Raw genomic sequence first — 19,999 nt, forward strand, 5'->3', positions numbered from 1 at the left:
ACAAAAAATTTTTTGTTTTGCTTAGCTATGCATATTTGTCACAAGGGTTTGTTATTTATTTTTAATTAGAGAAAGTAAGAGGGAAAATAAATAAATGGTAACAAAGCAAGAACCTATAGAAAAAAGGAATGATATTAATGGCTACATGGCCCAGGATTCTCTAACTAATTTAATTTAAATATCAAGTTGAAGAATGAGTAAAAAACAGACTCTAAAATATCATCTGAAAATTACTGTCTACCCTACATTTGATCTTATTCAGTTTGGTACTATGTCTGTAAATTTTGTAAATTTTCTCTTCCCTCAGCAGATTTTCCTTTCCTTGAGTGAAAGGATTGCGTCACCAACTTTGTGATCTCCCATAATAATTAAAGTTTTGACTACATAAAAATCCTTAATACTTACTAATTCTAGAAATGTTCTGAATTGAGAATGCTAGAAAAATGGGGCAAAATTGGAAGGAAGAAATGTAATTCTATTTTCTCAGTCATTTGTCAAAATTGAATCCTCTTTTGGAAGCTTGTAAAAAAGCAGTATTCCTACTGATGTATAGAATAATTTATTACATAAAAGTAAACTAAGCAATAGGGGCTAGGATTATTAGTGGTGCTAATGGAGAAGAGCAGGGGGCAGGGAGAGAGAAGATAGTAGTGATTTCAACTCTTTAAACAATTTTATTAGAAATCAACAGATGATTCTTGTTCTTGGCTACTGTAAAAGTTGGGGTCTAACATTTGGAGGTGGGGACTGTGATGTACTGCTGTCATAATCTGCCATACTGCTATAGGATAAATAATTTGGTTTATGAGATTCATTCATTCTCTGGTCTTGACATCAGGGTAGTTACTCATTTTGGTTACTAGATGGCACTCATGCCATTTATTTCATTATCTTTGTCAAAGACCAGAGACTAATTGGTGACTAGATGATATCCTGGTGTAGATACCTTTTTTAAAGCAGGTGAACTGCTATCCCCTGGGCTTCTTTGGCAGGGACTGAATGAGGTGTTAATGATTAGGCCACTGCTTTCTTCATCAGATCAAACACTTTACCTCTGTTCTTATTCAGATAACAGTCCTGGTTCAATGAAAAGAGCACTGACTCTGAAGTCAAAGGGCATGAATTCAAATTTTCTCTACTATTTAATAGTTGCGTGACTTTTGCCAAGTCACTTAATCTTTTGGGGGTTGTTTCCTCATTTGTAAAATTAAGTGAATTGGTTGACTTCTAAGTTCTATAAACTCAAAATCTAGGATCCTATCATCAATATTTTATAATGAACTCAAGCAAACACCTGACAATTATCTGCTTTAGAGCAACATTTGCCATATATTTATTATACTCATCCATAAATTTCACTGTCTAGATTTTCTCTAACATATCTGATGTGGTTCTTGTTTTCCATTGTTATAAAACATTTATCCCTGTGTTAGAGACAGTTACAATATGTCTGATTGTGGCTGATCAGACCATATATCTGATGTACACATAGAATAAAGTGCTACTTGCAACATGAGTACAGACTTTGGAGAGAAGTCCTACAGTTAAAAGTTGACTCTTCTGACTATGCCTAACATACTTAAATTTATTTTGCCAAGCCTTGACCTGAGAGAAATTCTTCCAAATGAGGCTTTTCCTTAAATTATTAACAGCCAGAGTTGTAATTGGTCACTGTTGAACAAAAATGGGCCAGGAGCAAGCAGCAAGGAATATGTTTTCAAATGATGAGGGAAAGGGCCTATCCCTATATCGCAAAGCTATCATGGGGTCACTTCTTGGAAAACCAGGTCAGAAAGGCAGGGATAGCAAGAAACTCAGTTAGGGTATAAGTGCCAGGGGATAAGGAACTTCTATCATCTGATAGTTTTCCATTTTAATAAATTATTCTTATTATGTGCTAAGTTGAGTTGTCAATGCTACCAAAAGATTAGTAGTACTGTGAATATCCTTTAAATTTCAGTTCCTTGGCTCTTATAATGCTTTTGACCTTAGCTTCTCTCTTTTCCCTCCATTACTCTCTTTGCTGGACCAGTGAGAAAACTATGAGCTGGTCCTGGTTATTCTCAATATGGACTAATAACTATGCTATATCTCTTTTCCTTCTATGCCAGTTTATCAATCTACAAGTGCTTAGTCTCTTAAACAGATGAGCAAAAATTGACTTTGAAGCACAGTCTTTATATACACACACCTATGTTATATACACATTATATATCGTATGAATTGGAGCTTGATATAGGTTTCTTCATGGATACAAGGGAGAAGAGTGACAAAATTATGATATTTGGAGACAGGAGGAGGTTTCAGTGGCCAATTTTATTTCAACCTTTTGTCAATATCAGTTTATTTTCCACCTTGCTTAGGACAACTGTATAGAATAAAGACTCCAAAAATGCAGACTTCCAAACTTCTATGGATTAGAAATAACTTCCTAATCCATATAAATATCACATACCTTCTTTTTTATTTTATTTGTCTTCAACAAAATAGTCAGTGCAACTCAGTATAATAAGTAAGCAAAGAAACCTTATAACAACTGAGTAAATAGGTCTGGTACACATATGTATAAATTGTCTTTGGGACATTACATATATGTATTAGTTTTTTAAAAATGTTTAAATGCTGTTATGATGAATACAATACAAATTTATTTGGAAGTATTATTGAATTCATGCTAGCTTTGTGTCATCATGCATATTTATTAACAATAAATACCAATAATACATCTATCATGAGTTTTATGTTGAAAAGGAGGCTTCATTCCATTATTCCAGAAGTAGGGGAATTAATGGCCCAAATAATTCCTACACTTATATTTTGAAAAAAGGTCTGCTTTAGGACATGTTTCTCAAACTTCTACCTATTTGGTATCCATTAAATATGGTATAAGAAAATTGAGCTATAATATAGTTGGATAATTTTTGTTTATTTATTAAAATAACTATCATATCATAGTAGGGTACCATAGTTTGACCATCATGTTTGCTTATCTGTTTGCGTAAGGCTATATGACAGTTCAGATAATCTCAAAAAAGTCAACATATTTGAAAAAATGCATATTGAATATTAAATTTTATTTAAATTGCTTAAAGTTTAATAGTAAAACTTTAATAACAAACAATAGCAATAATTTCAATGTCAGAAGTATAGCACATATGTTCATATATAATTACTTAATATGAACAATTTCATAGACAAGAATTTAAATTCCTGGGAAGGTTGGATTTTATACAACTTTAGTGGGGAAAAGCATTTAAAAAATATAAGAAACTATATAAAATATAAATTCTTAAAAATAACTTGGAAAGATATGGGAAAGAATTGTGAGGAGGATAAATTTAGGGTATTGCAGAGAAGGGAAAGGGAAAAGATTTATGGAGAGATTAAATAGTTTTGTACCTTAGTTAGGAAAGGAGATATACGAAAAATGACTTACATCTTAATTTGTCCATGATTTTTCCTCCACATAGGGTGGCTAAGGCCATTTTGACAGCAAATACTGAAATTTTACCATGGCCTTCCCTATTAAACAACAATAAAAAGTGATGTTATTTGAAACAATCTCAGCAGTTAAATCAATATATTTTATTCCATAGAATTAAAAGAACATTGTCCCCTGCAAGCAATATGAAACACTTATCATGCATTCTGAGGGGAAGCATTGTTGTGAAAGTTATATATATAAATATATAAATATATAAATTTACTATTTCCATTGTGAAGAAAGTGAAGAGTCTTCTGGAGCCTCTGTAACAAATACTTGCTTAGAATATTAAGACTATCAATTTGCTCAGAATGGACTTAAATCATATTACACAGATTTAAACTTTTTTGCCCAATATTATACTCTTATTTATTTTTATTTAGAAGCTTCAGATGCATCCTTCCACCGTGATAAAACTTTGCTTTTGAAAATGGAGAGATTCCACACTCTGCCTCTTCCTCCATCAAATATTCTTTTTTCAACTTTTTTTCTGTCCACAAAGGAACCATTGTTGTAAAATATTTCTCTGTCAAAATAAGTTCATTTTCCAAAGAGAAAACAATGAGTACTATATTTGATCCTTCAACTTCTACCCAAATAAAACACACACAGACACACTTGCAACAATCTCCATGGATTCAAAAAGTTTGCCCATTTTTGTCCTTCATAAAACCTGCTATTATAGAATCGAATATCTGAGACCAAGGATTCTCTAACCCCTGGATCAAGCTGTTTATCCTCATATTCTAGTCACCAAAAAAACCATCACACTTCTCTCCCAGTGGCCCTATTAAGACTGATTTAAAGAATTATTTAAGGGAAGAAAATGATTTAAATGTCTGCTTCATATGTTAATTTATGGGTACATTATATGTTTTTTATGTCAGTCTAGTATATTGGATAGAGAGCAGACTTCAGAGTATTGACAGCTGGGGTTCCACTCTTATTTCTCATCAATACTGGATATGTGACCCTAGATAAGTTAATTAACCTCTTGGTGCCTCAAGCAACTCCATAAATTGCAAAACAGGTGCTTATCTGCATTAATAGAGAGAGGCAGTTTCTAGTGCAGGAGTTCTCTATCACTGGTTTTATGTCATTCACTATTTTTATGAACTACAATTTCTGAAATAGTACCCTTCAGCCTCAATTTTCTTATTTGCAAAATGATACATTAAACAGCCTTTTTGATTCTTCCAGTTCAGAAACCTTTTTGCTCATATTTATTAGTCAGCCAAAAGAAAAGTTATTAAGACCTATGTGTCTGATACTGAACTTAGTAGCAGGAATAGAAGTTGAAATGAAAATAATAGAAATTAAATTAGAAGGGGAAAAAGACAGTCTCTGCTCTCAAGGAGCTTACATTCTAATGGGGGAAGACAGTATATAAAAGGGAGAAGTTTGGGTGGAGTCTTGGTAGAGAAAGTCTTGTGGAAATGATTGAGCTGTACAGCCCAGAGAAGAGTAAAGACATTTTTGGCCTGGATCTCTTCCTTAAATGAGAGTTTCTAGGAAAAACTACAATTGGTCAATCAAAACATGAGGTCTCAAAGCTGGAGAATACCTCTAATGTGTGAGAAATAGACAGGGAGATGGTGATGGTAGTGGTAGTGGTAATGGAGTGATCTTCCAAGATGAAAAATATTTCTATGGAATAGTAGAGAAAATCCTATGGAGATTAATTAGCAGTGCAGCCTGGAAAGGGATAATTTATATTGTTCTGTTTTTAAAAGTGTGGTAAAATAGGCAATTAGAGGACAATATTATTATTCCATTTTACAGATAATCTAACTGTGGGTTAGAGAGTCCAGGTGACCTACCTAGGATTGCACAATAAGTGTTGGAGCCAAAAGGTGGATCCAAGTCAGATGACTCCAAGTTCTGTGTTCTTTCTGCTACTCCATACTATCTTTCTTTTTTTTGGCAAGGCAATGGGGTTAAGTGATTTGTCTAAAGTCACACAGCTAAGTAAATAAATATTAAGTGTCTGATGTTGGATTTGATCTCAGGTCCTCGACTCCAGGACTGGTACTCTATCCACAGAGCCACCTAGCTACCCTTACTCCATACTATCTTCAATGAAATAGTGATCAATAATAAAAAATAAATGTGCTTATTTAGAAAAGTTAATTCAATTTTTGTTGTTGTTTGTGACCCATTTGGGGTTTTCTTGGCAAAGATATTAGAGTGGTTTGCTGTTTTCTTCTCCATTTATTTTACAGATGAAAAAACTGAGGCAAACAGTATTAAGTGTCATGCCCAGGTCCTACAGCTAATAAGTGTCCGATTGAACTAAGGAAGATGAGTTTTCCTGACTTCAGGCCCCACATTCTATCCACCTAGTACCCAACTTTTAGAGAAAGGGAAATATAACAAAGTATGGACAAACTAATTGGGAAAAATAGAAAAATTTAACTAAAAGCTCAAAACTCACAAAAGAGCCTATTAAAATTATCTTATTGGGAAAAAATGTACTTAAGCTCACACTTGCTGGAGACGGAAATAGCAAACCATATCTTTGACAAGAATATTCCAAATGGAATCAGAGAGTCAGATATGACTGAAAAACAACTGAAGCTCATACTTTACCTATACAAGGAAAAGAAGAGTGTATGGACCTATTTTCAGCCAGAGGATGAATGGAGTAACAGTATACATATGGAGCAAAAAGGTGTGAAGTACAGAAGACTAATGAGAAGAATGAAATTTTTAGTCTTTGACTTTTCTGAGAAGCATAAGCTTGATTCTCTTTAGATTCCTACACTGACTGGAGAAGCTGACTGTACTCAAAATACTTTAAGGTACATAAATGCAACTAGACATAGTGGTAGATATTTGTAATTCTTTCTAAATAGAGGAGGCTGAGGCAGGTAGAACCTTGAGTTCAAGAGTACTGAGGTAGTGGAGAGCAGTATAGAATTATGCCCAAAGAGCAATAAAACTCTTCATACCCTTTGACTCAGCAATTCCAATTGCTATATCCAGAAGATATCCAACCCATTTACAGAAGAAATCCTAAAAAATGGGGAAAGTCCCACATGTTTCAAAATATTCATAGCAGTTCTTTTTGTAGTGGGAAAGAATTGGAATTTGAGGGGATGCTCATCAATTGGGGAATGGCTAAACAAGTTATGGTATATGAATACAATGGAATATTATTATTCTATAGGAAACCATAAATGTTTGGAGTCTAGAGAAGCATGTGATGAGTTACAGGATCTTATGTTGAGTGAAGGGAGCAGAACCAAGAGATCAATGTACACCTTAACAATAACACTGTGAGATGATCAACCTTGATGGAAGGAGCTTCTCTCAGCAGTTCAGAGAGCTAGGAAACTATATTAGACTGGTTATGGATGATGTTAATTCTATCTAGAGGAAGAAAAATCAAACCAAAAAAAATCCCCAACCAAACAAAAACAAAAAACTCTTCAGAATCTGATGAACACTTTATCAAAATATCTCTTACACATCTCTTTCCCTTAATCCTAATTCTTCATACTGAAAATGACTAATCTCTAAACATATTTATCACAAGTATGTATGTATAATCTTAACCCAACTATTTGCCATTGAGGGGAGAGGGGTGAGAATGGAGAGTAGAAGGAAATTTTGCAACTTAAAAACATACATATGAATATGCATAAATGTTGAAAAGCTTTCATAATATGTATTTGTAAAAATAAAATATCAATAAAAAGAAAACTACTGTCACATGTAGTTGGAAAAACATATAAATAAAAAGATTTCAAATTTAAAAAAGCATATGGAGGTACAAATAAGCTTAAAGGATATTCATTATCTGCCCAATGTCTGACACTAATATAGTAAGACTTCCATAATGGGAGAGCTACAAATGATGTAAAGTAGGCAATTCAAATTCATTATTATTTTTCCATTTTACAGATAATGTAAACTCTGAATAATCAACTGTTAAATTTTCAGGGGGAACATTTACACTTTGGAAATTAGCAAACACTACAAATCTGGGGTTAATTTACTGTTCTGTTGCTCATCTAAATTTAATAAATGATGGAGAAAAATATAAAAAATTCATATTAAACTTAAAAGATTGTCATATATACACATTTTTCAGAAAACTGATTGTTAAACATTTACCAACAATTTCCTAGGTTAATTTCACTAGGTTGGGAAAATGTAGAAGGTAAAACACTTCCACAAAGATCAACTCTGGGATCAGAATGACCTTTGCACTTCCAACCTAGGTGCGAGGCCAGATACTCTCCTTTACAACCTAGCTCCAACCTACTTTTCCAGGATTATTATATATGAATCCTCTTTATGAATGGGGTAGTTCTGTCAAACTGGCCTTTTTACTGTTCCTCATAAGCAACACACTATTTCCTGTCTCTGAAACTTTGCATGGACTGTCCTCCAGGTCTGGAGAGCAATCTTTACATATCTTTTCTCTTATGCTCAATCTTATGTCCAATCTCCTCCTCTTATGTCCAGTTGGGTTTTTCATTAGTTCCTAGAAATCTGTTATGACAATTTCAAAGATAATATTAGTCTGTAATAGATAAAAGCAATTAGTTATTTCTTTGTCTCTTTATATGATAAAGACAAGGAAAGAAAAGAAACAATGAAAGCTGAGCAGTCACATTTCTAGACACCAAAAATTTTATACAAATAGATATTTATACAAATATCTAATTAAGAAGTCAGTAAGTATTCATTAATTGAATGAGTGATTAATATTTCTAAGGAAGTAGACCATGACTAATTTTTTTGTTCAGTTTGTGGGATAGGCTGATGATCATATTCCTTCTACTTATAGACTGGAAGATATTCGTAATAATAGATTGAGAATAGCATCTGGTTATTTTCATTCTCCTTTCAAATCTTCCTCCTCCTCCTCCTCCATCATCATCATCATCATCATCATCATCATCATCATCATCATCATCATCATCAAAAGCAGCTTCTTAGCACGATGAAGAACTAAAAGAGCACTTATCCCAATCCAAACAAGACTCACAGGAAAGCATCTTCCACATCACCACTAACAAAAAGGTCACTCTCTGATTGAAGATGTTCAGCAAAAGGAAACTCACTTTCTATTGAGGCACTCCATTCCCATTTAATTCTGAGTATGTTTTACTTTATGTCCTTTTTTCATATAAGTGCCACTCATTGATCCTAGTTCTTATATTTGGGGGCAAAACCCAACAAAAATGATCCCCATACTTCAGATATTTGAATACAGCTGTCATATATATATATATATATATATATGTATATATAAGTGTATATATACATATATATATATATATATGCCAGGATAAATATCTCTAAAACTTTCAAATAATCAATCATTCAACAAATAATATACTGTTACAATTAGATAGTACAGTGGGTACAGTGGGTAGGTAGATTACCAGACCTGGAGTCAGGAAGACTCATAATCTTCTGAGCTCAAATCTTCCCTCTATCACTTACTATGTGATTCTGGGCAAGTTACATAACCCTGTTTGCCTCAGTTTCTTAATCTGCAATTAATCTGGGGTCACAAAATGTCAAACATGACTGAAAATGCCTGAACAACAACAAAAATCACTAAATCATGTCCTAAAACATGCTGGATAATGATGTTTAGACAATCCCCATGTTGTTTTGCTGTTTTCAGTTCTCATTTTTCTGCTTTAGTTTATGAAATAAAAAAGTAAAGCTAAATTATTAAAGCTGTCTCTTTTTCTGAGAATTCATTGAGCTTCAAATATTTGTGAGAACTAGGCTATTATAAGAAAACATTCAAATCAGCCAAAATGTGTAAATTCTCTTGAAAGAAAAGTTTCTTCAAATGTTTTATATAATTTAAACACTTTCTCTGCTTATTCTGGGCAATTTCCAATAGGATTGCTTTAAAAACCATTTATATCTTTGAATTACTTTATGAATCTTTTGAAGTATTCACCTGATGAGTAATTACTCAAGTAGATGGTTGTTCCAATTTCTGGCTCTAACCTCTCTCTCCTGACCTCTTGAATCACATCATCAACTGCCCACTAAGCAATTCAAACAATATTCTGTAGACATCATAAATGCAACATCTTCAAAACTGAACTCATTTTCTTTTCCTCAAACTCTCTCCTTTCCTGAGTTTGCTTTAATTATGGAAGGCATCATCATCCTTCTGTGAACCCAGGCTCATAGGTATTATCCTTCACTCTCCACTCACACTCACTGATCATATCCAATCTGATGCTAAATCTTATTCTTTTTACCTTCACACATCATTCCAAGCATCCTCTTTTCCCCACTTTACACAGCATCTACATTGGAATAAGTCATCATTTTTGCCTAAATTGTTGTAACAGTAGGTTGATTGATCTCCCAATCTCAAATCTCTTCCCCAGGTCTTGTCCATCCTCTACTCAACTACCAAAGTCATCATCTTTGAGTCCAGGTTTGCTACCAGGAGCAAACAGAAAATCTGTTTGGATTTTAAAGTCCTTCATGACCTTCTTAACTTTCCTATTTTTCTTCTTTTTTAATACTATATTTTCTTCCATTTGGCAGGTGATGTGTAAAGTACTGGACATGGATCAGGAAGACCTGAATTCAAATCTGACTTTAGATTCTTAGTAGCTATATGAATTTAGGCGAGTTATTCAGTTATTATCAGAAAATAATTGTAAATGGTTAGCAGGGTACATAGTAAATACTCTTTAAATGTTAGCTTTTCTTTTTATTACTTAACAATCAAGGGAAATAGGCTTGAGATGACACCTCCTCTCTCCACTCTGAATGTTTTCCTTTCTCAAGTTGTGATCCGCAAAATGTGAGCTCCTTAAGTGTAGGGACCAGCCTTGTGCCTTTCTTTTGATCCCTAGTAATTCACACAGTGTCTGCAGGTAGTAAGCATTTAATAAATGTTTAATTATGATAATGATAATAGGTGCCAGGAATCTGTGCTAGGGATATAAGAGGCAAAAGTAACTTATATTCTACTGGATTAAATTTGATCTTTGTTTATTTTCATCATTTTGAACTTTGACCCAGCATAATAAAAAAGGTATTACTGATTCAATCTAAGGCTATTTTATATAGTAACAAAGAAAGAGAAACTTCTACCCCACTACCTCTGGAATCAACTTTGTTAGGGAAATATTGTCATGATGGAAAACCTCGCTTCAGAGAATAGGGAAAAATGCATTCAATTCATGAGCAAATCATGAAATCATATCTGATCCTAGAGAGTCATTAATATTTATTGTTGATTCGTTTTTATAAAGTTTATTTAAAGGGATGGTCTAGATAGACATGAACATTGGGAAAATCACCATGGATGCTGTGTTAAGGATAGGTGAGAAAATGGAGACTAGAAACTGGGAACCAATCAGGAGCTTATTGTGGTTGTCCAACTAAGTCCTTAATAAAAGACTAAATTAAGTTGCTGATAATTTGAAGGCAAGTTGGTAAGGGTAGATATGATCCACTTTTCTACTCTCTGATTTGCTGATCATATGCTCTTGTGTATCAAAACTTTAGAGCTTTCATGCCAGGGTCCCAAGGAGATGCAGGGACTCCACTTTGAAAAACAATGTTCAGGAGAGGAGAATCCCAGAAACAGTAATCAAGCATGTCAAAAAATTGAATCTAATAAGATCCCTATCATGATAACCTTTGAATTTTATCTAGTTCATCCTTTTACCTCATTCCTTCTACATAATGAAGACAGGTGCTTTATTTTAGTTTGAGTGAGTTCAATGACAAGAAACTCACTACCCTACACACTACCCCATTCTACCAAGTCATTTGTGATTGGGTCCGATTCAAAGGATTTACTTGCAAGCAGAAAGGCAGATATGAAATGAATAATCTCCTATCCCTAACACACGATAAGAAATTTTAGCCTAATTTGATAGCCCTAATGTTAAGACGAGAGAGGGGCTTGAGAAATGGGGTACAACTATTGTTCTCTGAAGTTCCTCTGGAACCACTGCCACTTAAGCATCTGCAGTGGTCATTTGCCAAGGGATTGTTATAAAGAATTTGCAATTCTACCCAAAGCATCCAAATTATTCCCAGGGAGTTTAATAAACTTGAGTAGAATTGGCGGGATACTTAACTTTTTTGACAAAATCATTTTGGATGGCATATCCAAAATTCACCAACCATTTGAAGGTATCACTTTCCCAAAATTCTAACCAAAGTTTACATCTTTACAATGCTTCAAGATTTTACACAATGTGGTACAGTCATCATATATATAAAAGTATCTTCCTTTTATATAATAACTTATTTGAACACTGTATCAACCCTTAAAGTAGGTGTTACTATTATCCCCATTTTACAGAGGAGGAGACTGAGGCTATGGAGGCTATGGAGGATATCTAAGATATGCTCATACAGAGAGAGCCAGGGGAAGAATTTGAACATAGGTCTTTCTAACTCTAAGTTCAACATTCCACATATTCCCTCAATCATCCTAAATTATGTGGCTCAAGGCAAATATCCACTGCTTTCAAGTGTTACTGAAACTAAAAAGGTACTTCTTCAGTGAAATTATTTTATCTCAGAAACATGAAGGACTCTCAAACAAAGCATCATTCATCAGAACCAAGTCTCAGTAACTAGAGAATTCCACCTGATACTGAGAATTCAAGAGAAGTTTGAATAGACATCAGCTAAATAGTCACTGGGTGTTTGATAGGTTCAGTCATGCAGATAACAAAAGGGAAGAATTGGACTTTGTAGAATACCATCTCTTTCTTCTTTGATTTCACACAAATTCACAAAAGTGAGCAGACAAAGGTTTCTCAGGAGAACTCCATACAGATAATGTACTGCTAGGGTAGTAACTTTCATAGGCACACACAGAAACCATTATATGCTCTGCAGTACATCTTGGCTCTGCAAGTACATCAGAGCCTTTTTAAATTGGTAAGGCTGAAGGGTTTGGATGAGATTACCTGGTTTCTCTTGCCTTTACTCATTTAGAGGAAAAAAATACTAAAGTACCTATCATAATAGGTAATGTCTGCTTAAATTTCTCCCTGAGAAGCAAGAGCTAAAACATACGGGACTGTAGAGGTAATTTATATTTTCTACTAAAGAATTTATAAGACTCATATGCTTGCAGTTTTAGACTTTGTTAAATTAACTCTAATGCAACAAATTAAAAATCACTGTTTGGTTCAGTACAAATGTAGCTTTCCAATTCAGTTCTCCAAGGATATCTAAAGATAGCAAAATAGAAAAATAAGGGGCAGTTAGGTGGCATAGTGGATAGAGCACTGGCCCTGGAATCAGGAGGACCTCAGTTCAAATCCAAACTCAGACACTTAATAATTACCTAGCTGTGTGACCTTGGGCAAGTCACTTAACCCTACTGCCTTGTAATAAAAACAAAAAACCAAAATAGAAAATATAGATTAGAATCTGGGATAATATTTAAAAAATGGAGTTTTTCACTTATAATAGCTCAGAAAAATAAATCATAAATTTAAAAAAACAAAAGATTATATATATATACATATATATGTATATACTTTAACTTGATCAACTGCCTAAAAGACTCATGCTTTTATTTTGCAATTTAAAGTGATAAGAATTTCCATTTTCCCTTTCATTTTCTCCCCCTCTCTATCGCTCTTGAATTCCATGATGTTTTTCCATCTTCCTCAATATATATGTTGGTGACCCTTAAGGCAAACAGTCTCATATTTCAACACAAGTGTGAAGAAACTGAGATGGTAAAAAATATGATTACTCAGGAGGCAGAGCATCTGTGTTCAAGTCCCTATCAGATCCTGAGTAAGTTACTTCATTTTGCTGAGCCATCATTTCCTCATCTATAAAACAAGTGGGTTGGACTAAATGGCATCTGAGGTCCTTGCAGCTCTAAATTTTTGATTCTATGATCCATCTCTACTCCACCCATTAATAAAACCAAATTTGACCATCCTTCAGAATGTTCTATCCTCAAGATTGTCAACATTGCAATTCCTGTCTGTAACCACATGGTTTTGTTTTTTCCAGGATCAGAAACATCTCCAAGCCCCCAAATCAATTCTTCCCTTTGACTATCATCCTTTTGTTAATGGCAATTGTTATTTCCAGTCATTCAGTCATGTCCGACTGTTTGTGATACTATGGGATGCAAAGCACACTGGGCCCTTCTATCCTCTACTATCTCTCAAATTCTTGCCCCTGTTTCCATGACACTATCATTTCTTTTTCCTTGTGCTTTGAATCTTTTTCAACATCAGAGTCTTTACCAACGGGTTCTGTCTTCTCATTATGTGACCAAATTATTTAATCTTCAGCTTTACTATATGGCCTTCCAGTGAATACCCTCAATTAACTGTATTACTGATTTGATCTCCTTGCTGTCCAAGGGACTCTCAAAAAGTTTCTCTAGCACCACAATTTGAAAGAATTGATTCAGTGGTGCTCAGCTTTCCTTACAGACCAACTCTCATAGACATACATGTACTACTGGAACAACCATAGCTTTGACTATATTGACTTTTGTTAGCAAGGTGATGTCACTGCTTTTTAGTATGCTGTCCATATTTGCTGTAATTTTCTTTCCAAGGAGCAAGCCTCTTTCAATTTCATGACTGCAGTCACCATCTATAGTGATCTTTGATTTCAAGAATATAAAATTTGACATTGCTTCCATTTCTGCTCCCTCTGTTTTCTGGGAAGAGATGGGACCAGTTACCATGATCTTAGTTTTATTTTGATGACAAATTTCAAGGCAAATTTTACATTCTCTTTTTTCATCTTAATCAAGAGGTTTCTTAATTCCTCTTCACTCTCTGCCAGCAAAGTGGTATCATCTGCATACCTTTTAGTGGTTCACTTAAGGGCACTATCATTTTCAAAGTCACTGTAAGTAGGAATCTGGGTATAATTTTTGTTCCCTACTCACTCTCACACTACCCTATCCTCGGCAATCCAATTCATTTGCCAGGTCCAGTTACTTCATGATGTAATAGGAAATTGAGAAGGTATATTAGGGGAAAGCTGACTTAATATTTTATGAATGAGAGGAGTAAATAAGGAAATAACATTTGTTGATGTGTGTGTGTGTGTGTGTGTACACACATTTGAAATATTTTTCTTCAGAAATTTAGTTTTCCTTATTACTTTTAAAATTTTTAAATGAACTATATAATTCTTATTTTCATAAAATATGTAATTGCGATTGTTCTTTAAAATTAGAAAGGTTCAGTAATATAGCTAGTTCTATCCCTCTGTCTCCCATTCCTTAGCTCTCAGGGTTCTCTCTTTTTCTCTCTCTCTCTCTCTCTCTCTCTCTCTCTCTCTCTCTCTCTCTCTCTCTCTCTCTCTCTCCAAACACACACACACACACACACACACACACACACACACACACACACAAAGACACATTTCATTGTCTGTTGCCCATATGTGTGCGGCTGCCAGTTACTCTTAGCATGGTTGGGGATTTCCATTTTGGCTTCTGACAGCTTTTATCATGGCATGATTTCAGGGTTTAGCACAAATTTATTTTCCATTCCTTGTTGCATCCCATTAATAAACAATTCAAAGTCAAAATGAGCCCCCTGGAGATCCTAGTGGTTTGACCAGGGATTCTGGAACAGTCCTGTGAAGAGGACAGAAGTGAGGAGTGGAAGTCTTCTTGAGCAATACCAGGGCTTGGCTCCATTCTTCTGCCTTGCCATTGCTGCAACCTACCACCTTCTCTCCTGTCCCACCACCCTGTTACCATGGAGACTAAATTATACCAGTAGATCTTGTTCTAAAGGGTACACAATACCATGCAAGGAGACTCTCAAACTGGGGTGAAATGCTTATTTTGAAATTGCTATTTTCAATTTAAGTATTCCTCAAAATATGAATTCATAAAGGTAGCATACATTGGTCTAACTGAACAGTAATTACCTCATTACTGCATTATGAGGCTGGATGTCAGTTGGCTGCTTTTGTAAGTGGATAAAGGAATGAAAATCAAACTGGAACACCCCCTCTGGCAATGTTCACAATACCCCTCTGCGCTGTGTGTATACATCTGAATCAAGTCAAACCTTAGGTGTTTCTCAAGATGAGGTGACAGAAATTTTGCTTCCAAGGATCTCTAACTTAACATACAAAGCAGCAAGTGAAAAATAGAGAGGTGAGGGACTGTTTGAAATATTTCCCTAAAAATATTAAAATCATCATGTAGATTTAGGGTATACTACATATTACATTTTCTTTTATTATATATCAAGGTGATGTGTCATATTATAAATAGTCCTGGATTCAGATTAGAAAACCAGAGTTTTAGTTGCAGTTCTGTTACTGACTAGTTATATGATTTGAGGTTTGCCACCCTTCTAGACTTCAATACCCTTGTCTATAAAATGATCACTAGAGTTTTTCCTCAACTCTCAAATTCTGAGTCTCTGAAGGATGAGTATAAATGAAGGAGACCAGTTTCACACATGGTGCATGAAAGCAATTATTTGTATACGTTTTTCACATATCATGGTCATCATCACCAACATCACCAAGAATCCTTCCTTCTTTCTTCTTAAATAAGTTTCATTACTTTAGACCAAAAAAAAAATATCATTGTGCATGAGCATTTGCTGAAAGGAAAATTTACCATGCTCCATTGACTCTCACTCCAAGCAGGCAGTCCTATAATAATTTTGCATGTGATATAGCCTTCAGTCCAGAGAGATATGGTAGTGGAATAGATAGAATGCTGAACTTAAAGGCTTCAGTTCAAATCTTGTCTCTGAAGTTGTATGACCCTGGACAAGTTCTTCAACTTTTATATATCTCAATTCCCTAGGACTTATCTATGAAGTGATTGCTTCTGAGCTGTATTTTTTTTACACTAGTGATGTCAAACTCAAATAGAAAGAGAGCCATTAAACCACCTATAAGGATCCTTGTAGCTCCATATTGACTTAGAAAACCTACATAGTAACATTATCTATGTTCTACCATACTTTCACTTATTTTGTGAAATATTTCCCAATTACATTTTAATCTTGTTTAGTCTCTTTACACTGGCTTACTAGGCACAATATTTGCGGATGTATGGATAACACCTCTAGTCTAGAAGACTTTTGGTAATTTTCACATCAGGAATTCTCCACATTGATGACATCTTAGATCCTTTGAACATTCACCTTCTGGATAGAATGTTAGAAGTGAAAGTTTAACTCACAAAATACAATTATTAGGTTTTCATTTGGTATTTTACTTTCATATTTCATTAGATATTTTTGTTTTTTGCTCTCAATTTTGCTCTCAAATTTTCTGACAGTATAGCACAATGACAAGAAGACCAAATTTGGAGATAACACCAACATTTATATGCTCTTTGAATTTTAGAGTCTTTTAGCAAATGAATATATGACCTTATCTATTTCACTAGACCTCTCCAAGTCTCAGTTTTCCCATTTGGAAAATGGGGATGATGATATTTATATAAGCTCTATCACTTCACAGAATTGATGGAATTAAATAAAACAGTAGGTAGTGATTTTTTTGTAATCATGATACAAATGTCAGATACTACTATTTTTTACAATTGGTATTAGTTTATGACAGAAATAAAGGACAGGCACATGGTTTTTTTTTATCTGTTTGGGCAACTTTGATACTTGCAGCAACAAAAATGATATGTGAAATAAGATTGAACAATGAGGGAATACTAAGGACTGTTGGTGAGATATTACTTACGGATCAAAGGCTGCAAGCAGGAAGTTAAGCAGTAAGCTGATAGACTGTTCCACGTGAATCTGGTGAGTGGTTGGCATCCTTTTGTTGAGCTGGTAAAAAATGGTTGAAAGCACAGCTTCCAGGCGAGCCACATTTAGTTCTATATTTGGGTCCAGGTTGTTCAGGGCATTTTCCCTCAGAGCTTCTATGACATTCCAAATGTCCACCAGATGTACTGTACATAATCAAAGGAGATACAATTTCATGAAAAAAGATCGATCCTTTTAGAAAATATTTATCAAGTTTTCCAACCGCGGTAGTTTCCTTCAAGAATTGTTTCTTACTTTGTTAATATTTTTCCACAGCGTTCTGTTAGGTACATAGGATGTGCTCTTTCTATCTCTCTCTCTAGTGCTCTTATTTTCTCTCATTTCTTCCAGAGTTTGTAGTTCATCTCCTTAGAGTGAATGAATGGCATGTCTAATAATTGGAGATGTCTAAAGATGGAATGGGATATCTCCTAAGGGGGTTTCCCATCAGTGGAAATGTTTAAGCTAGGGCTAAATGAATACTTGTTCAGGATATTTTTGAGGGGATTACATAGGCTATGAATTGGGATCAAGTGACCTTTAAGTTCCCTTCCTGTTTGATCCTAATTAATGTTAATATCTTCCTTCTGTTAGCTATGTCTAATTTATTCTGAAAAGATCAGGACAGCCCAGTGTGATGATTCATTTTATATCATAAACTGGGATTTCTAATTTGGGGAACCCTCTTGGAGTTAGTAAGTTAATAAACACATATTAAGCATTTATATGGAACTATGCTAAGGACTGAAGATACAAAGAAAGGAAAAGAAATTTCCCTGGCCTGAAAGAGCTCCCATACTCCTGAGGAAGACAACAAGCCAAATGGAGGATCAATTGGAGACCATCAACAGAAGGAGGGGCACAATGAATAAAAATGACAGGTCTGGAGAAAGGAAGACTCCTCTTTGTGAGTTCAAATCCAGCCTCAGACATGTACTAGTTGTATGATCCTGGGAAAGTCAATTAAACCAGGCCTATTCTTATTATACATTTGAAGTAAATCGTTCCCTTAAAATAGAGGGAACAATGAAGTGGGGACTTGAGTCAATTGAAGCAACTAGATACTCCCAAATACCCTATGGTACCAAAGAACCTTGAGGAAGGAGTAAAATTAACATGCCTGACTCTCTGGCAAGTGAAGAGGGGAGTCAGTAGTTATTATTAATACATGCATATATACATTTTTTACTTAAGTAATTTGATTATTTCATTTTTTAAACTGAACTGAAATAGTTACTTGTGAAGTCAGTAGGAGGTAAATTACTAGTAGTTCAACATGTTATATAATATTTCATATTTTCTCAAACTTTATCTGGGAGACAAAAATCCATCACTCAAAAAAAAGACATTTAATCTGTAATATTTAACAATAGTTGCTTTAAAAAGTAACTTTTCTATTTTTATTTTTTTTTTAGGTTTTTGCAAGGCAAATGGGGTTAAGTGGATTTCCCAAGGCCACATAGCTAGGTAATTATTAACTGTCTGAGACTGGATTTGAACCCAGGTACTCCTGACTCCAAGGCCGGTGCTTTATCCACTATGCCACCTAGCTGCCCCCTACTTTTCTATTTTTAAACTATTTTAGATATAATATGGTTTAAAAATATAAATTAAGCTGACTAGTTCAGCTAGGTCAGCCTGATAAATTATGATTCTTTATACCATATAATAATTTGTTTCTTCTTATTTTTAAAATATTTATTGGTACATTGGAAAAGATAAATTTTACACATTTTTTTAACCCTCCATGAACAAACCCATTCCCCACCTCACCATTTCTCAATTCAGAACTTTTGTAAAAGTGAGCAAGTGTTTTCTACCTCTGTAGAAAAGAGCTGGTTTCTCACTCTCATATTCTTGGGTGAATTCTGGTACTTAAGAGAATTTTGCCTGCCTAATAGCATGGATTTCTTCAGGCTCCACATCATCAAAGATACCTTTCTTCAATGTTTTCCTCTGAGCCTAGAAATATATTGAGCAATAAGTGGACGAGGATTGGGGAGGATTGTTAGGTGTCCATATCATAGTTAACTTGACTTCAGTAGTTCAGGTTTGAAACTATGACAAATATTTTAAAGAAAATAAGTCAGTGATTGTGTATGAGTTAGTAACTTGTAAAACTTTTCAGAAAAGGGATAATATGAAGACAACATCACAAATCCTTTGAAACTTTTCATTTTATTATATATTCTATATTTAACATTTTAGGGCTATCTTTACTTTTTTTTCCTTTAGGAAATAGTTCATCCAAAAAAAATGAAGTCAAATTTGAAAATGATTGATTTTTAAAAGCTATATAATTCAGAGGTATTCTCAAACATTTTCTTAGCTTTTGTGAGTCTTTTTGGTTCTGATTCTTAGATTAGTAGGGATTCTTTAAAAAAGCTAACTCATACAATGAAGCAATACACACACACACACACACACACACACACACAGATATATTCTGCCTCCATATCCATTATAAGTAATCTTGTTTTTCCTTCTTGCCTTTATCTAATAATGGAAGGGCTATAGACCTGAAAACTGAAAACTGCCTCATTTCATCAAAATTTTCAATTTAACTCCTTTAGTTCTTTAAAAATCCCTTGTTTCCCCCCCAATTATTTGCCTGCTTCTCAGTACTGATCTCAGAAAGTTACCCTACCTTAAAGAAAATAATATTAAAAATTCCCCTCCCCCCCAAAGCAACTCTACCTAATTGTACATATTTGGGAGGAGGTAGGACTGGTTGTAGGGGAAGATTGGA

At 34.4% G+C, this 19,999-nt stretch overlaps 1 protein-coding gene across 17 annotated transcripts in view; it reads right to left on the bottom strand.

The window, feature by feature from the left end:
• DTNA (dystrobrevin alpha) overlaps positions 1–19,999 on the bottom strand; it is a 499,301-nt gene that overhangs the window by 115,540 nt on the left and 363,762 nt on the right. For all 17 annotated transcript variants that reach the window (XM_074205354.1, XM_074205350.1, XM_074205352.1 and 14 more), the window contains 2 exons: positions 17,183–17,396; positions 3,437–3,522 (listed from right to left, as the gene is read on the bottom strand). In XM_074205354.1, coding sequence (XP_074061455.1) covers positions 3,437–3,522; positions 17,183–17,396 — 300 coding nt within the window. The remainder of the gene's footprint in view (positions 1–3,436; positions 3,523–17,182; positions 17,397–19,999) is intronic.

This window comes from Macrotis lagotis, chromosome X (assembly GCF_037893015.1).
Source record: "Macrotis lagotis isolate mMagLag1 chromosome X, bilby.v1.9.chrom.fasta, whole genome shotgun sequence".
Classification (NCBI taxonomy): domain Eukaryota; kingdom Metazoa; phylum Chordata; class Mammalia; order Peramelemorphia; family Peramelidae; genus Macrotis; species Macrotis lagotis.